This window comes from Bison bison, unplaced genomic scaffold, assembly GCF_000754665.1.
Source record: "Bison bison bison isolate TAMUID 2011002044 unplaced genomic scaffold, Bison_UMD1.0 scf7180017864471, whole genome shotgun sequence".
In the NCBI taxonomy this organism is placed as follows: Eukaryota; Metazoa; Chordata; class Mammalia; order Artiodactyla; family Bovidae; genus Bison; species Bison bison.
This window is the reverse complement of record NW_011495032.1, coordinates 41494995-41496665: the sequence shown is the minus strand read 5'-3', so window position 1 is coordinate 41496665 and position 1671 is coordinate 41494995. Positions and strand designations below refer to the sequence as shown.

Sequence of the window (1671 nt, the reverse complement as noted above, 5' to 3'; positions counted from 1 at the left end):
GGCACGGAAACTACTAGAGACCCAGAGGAGGCCGGCTCGGCCTGTCACCTGGGGGGTGGACTGGGGGCCGTGCTGCTGCAGGGGCTGCCGGGAGATGGAGGCGGAGCCGGCTATTTTGGGCTTGCACCAGAACAACGTCATCCCCAGATGGGACCTGGGAGACAGCGGCAGGTTCCATTCAAGCGTGACGCATTCGCCAACAAACAAGCCTCCCAGTCCCTGGCCCCTCTGTGGCCTTCCTACAGACAGGCTCGGTGACTCGGGGAAAATCGCCACCTCAAGGGCCCATAGACTCCCCTGGGGCCTAAATCCTCCCCTTTCTTCAGATCCCTGCTCCAGCCCCATCGTCAAAAGAGGCCGCCCAATTTTCCTGAGTAGGTCAGACCTGCCTCTCATAGCTGTTCTTGGCATATTTCCTCACACTGGTCAGAGATACAGATTAGCATTTGTTTATTTGACTGACATTCACCTCCCTAACTAGGATGTCAATTTCGGAGGGTAGAGATTATGTCCTTTTTTTTTTTTCTCTCTCTCACTAGAGTATTAAGGACAGTTAGTGGGATTCAAAAATAATCCGTTGGATGATTAAATAATGAACAGATGGGAACATGTTGTTAACGGTTTTGACACATTTGGGGTGGGGGGCAGAAAGAGAGGAAATTCCCCAGATTCGAGGTTTTTCTTTCCAAACTGATCCTGAGTAGACCTCTTCCATTTTAAAGTGATTTCTAGCCCATGGCCTCATGGGAAATTGAGAGAACCTTCTAGAACTGGCTTCCACTTGCTATCCAGGCCAATGCACAAACATTAATTGAGTATCTTATATATTGTAGATGCTGCCAGGATGTAAAAAGAAGACTGTGGCCCAGTCCCTAACTTAACAGAGCTCCAACCTAAGATACCAGCCCAGCAGTATAAACCACTAGGAAAACCCAAGGCTTTGGAAACAGACAGACCTGGTTTTGCAACCTGGTGCTACTGTGTGACAGGAAAACTTCTAAGGACTCGTTTTTTTTCTCCCTAAATACAGGTAATGCCTAGGGCTCTTTGAAAGTCACATGAGGTATAGTGAATAGGCGGTACAGGTGGGAAAGAATCCACCTTCAAATGCAGGAGACACAAGAGATGCAGGTTTGATCCCTGGGTTGGGAAGATCCTCTGGAGTAGGAAATGGCAACCCACTCCAGTATTCTTGCCTGGAAAATTCCATAAACAGAGGAGCTGGCAGGTTACAGTCCATGGGGTCGCAAAGAGTCAGACACTACTAGGCACACAGCACAGGCTCTTAGTACAAAAACTCTGGCATCATTACAGGCTGAACAATAATGGTTATGTGAATCCAGTATTTTAAGCTGGGTGACCCAGAAATACTTTCATCAAAGAGAAGGGCTTGAGCCAGACATGAAAGCAGAGCCTGGAATGCATTTGTCCAGTTTTCCTGGCTGCTCACAGTCTCTGAGCCTCCTACCTACCTACACCTGGTGAATTCCCACTGTGTAGGCTTTGATGGGAAGCAGGCCACTACTTGCCACAAAACCTGACACTTTCTCTCCCAGACTCCCTGGCTCCAAGGGCGCAGGCAAAAGCCAGACACTCTGCCAGTCGGGAGGGCCAACTGGGAATCTCCAATCTGGAACAAGTCACAGAGAAGCAGGGGCAGTTGAGAATTCA

General features: G+C 49.1%; 1 protein-coding gene across 1 annotated transcript in view; it reads right to left on the bottom strand.

The window, feature by feature from the left end:
* Positions 1–1671, bottom strand: part of DNAJB2 (DnaJ (Hsp40) homolog, subfamily B, member 2) — a 10906-nt gene that overhangs the window by 6562 nt on the left and 2673 nt on the right. Inside the window, exon 2 of the mRNA XM_010861296.1 lies at positions 49–154. Coding sequence (XP_010859598.1) covers positions 49–154 — 106 coding nt within the window. The remainder of the gene's footprint in view (positions 1–48; positions 155–1671) is intronic.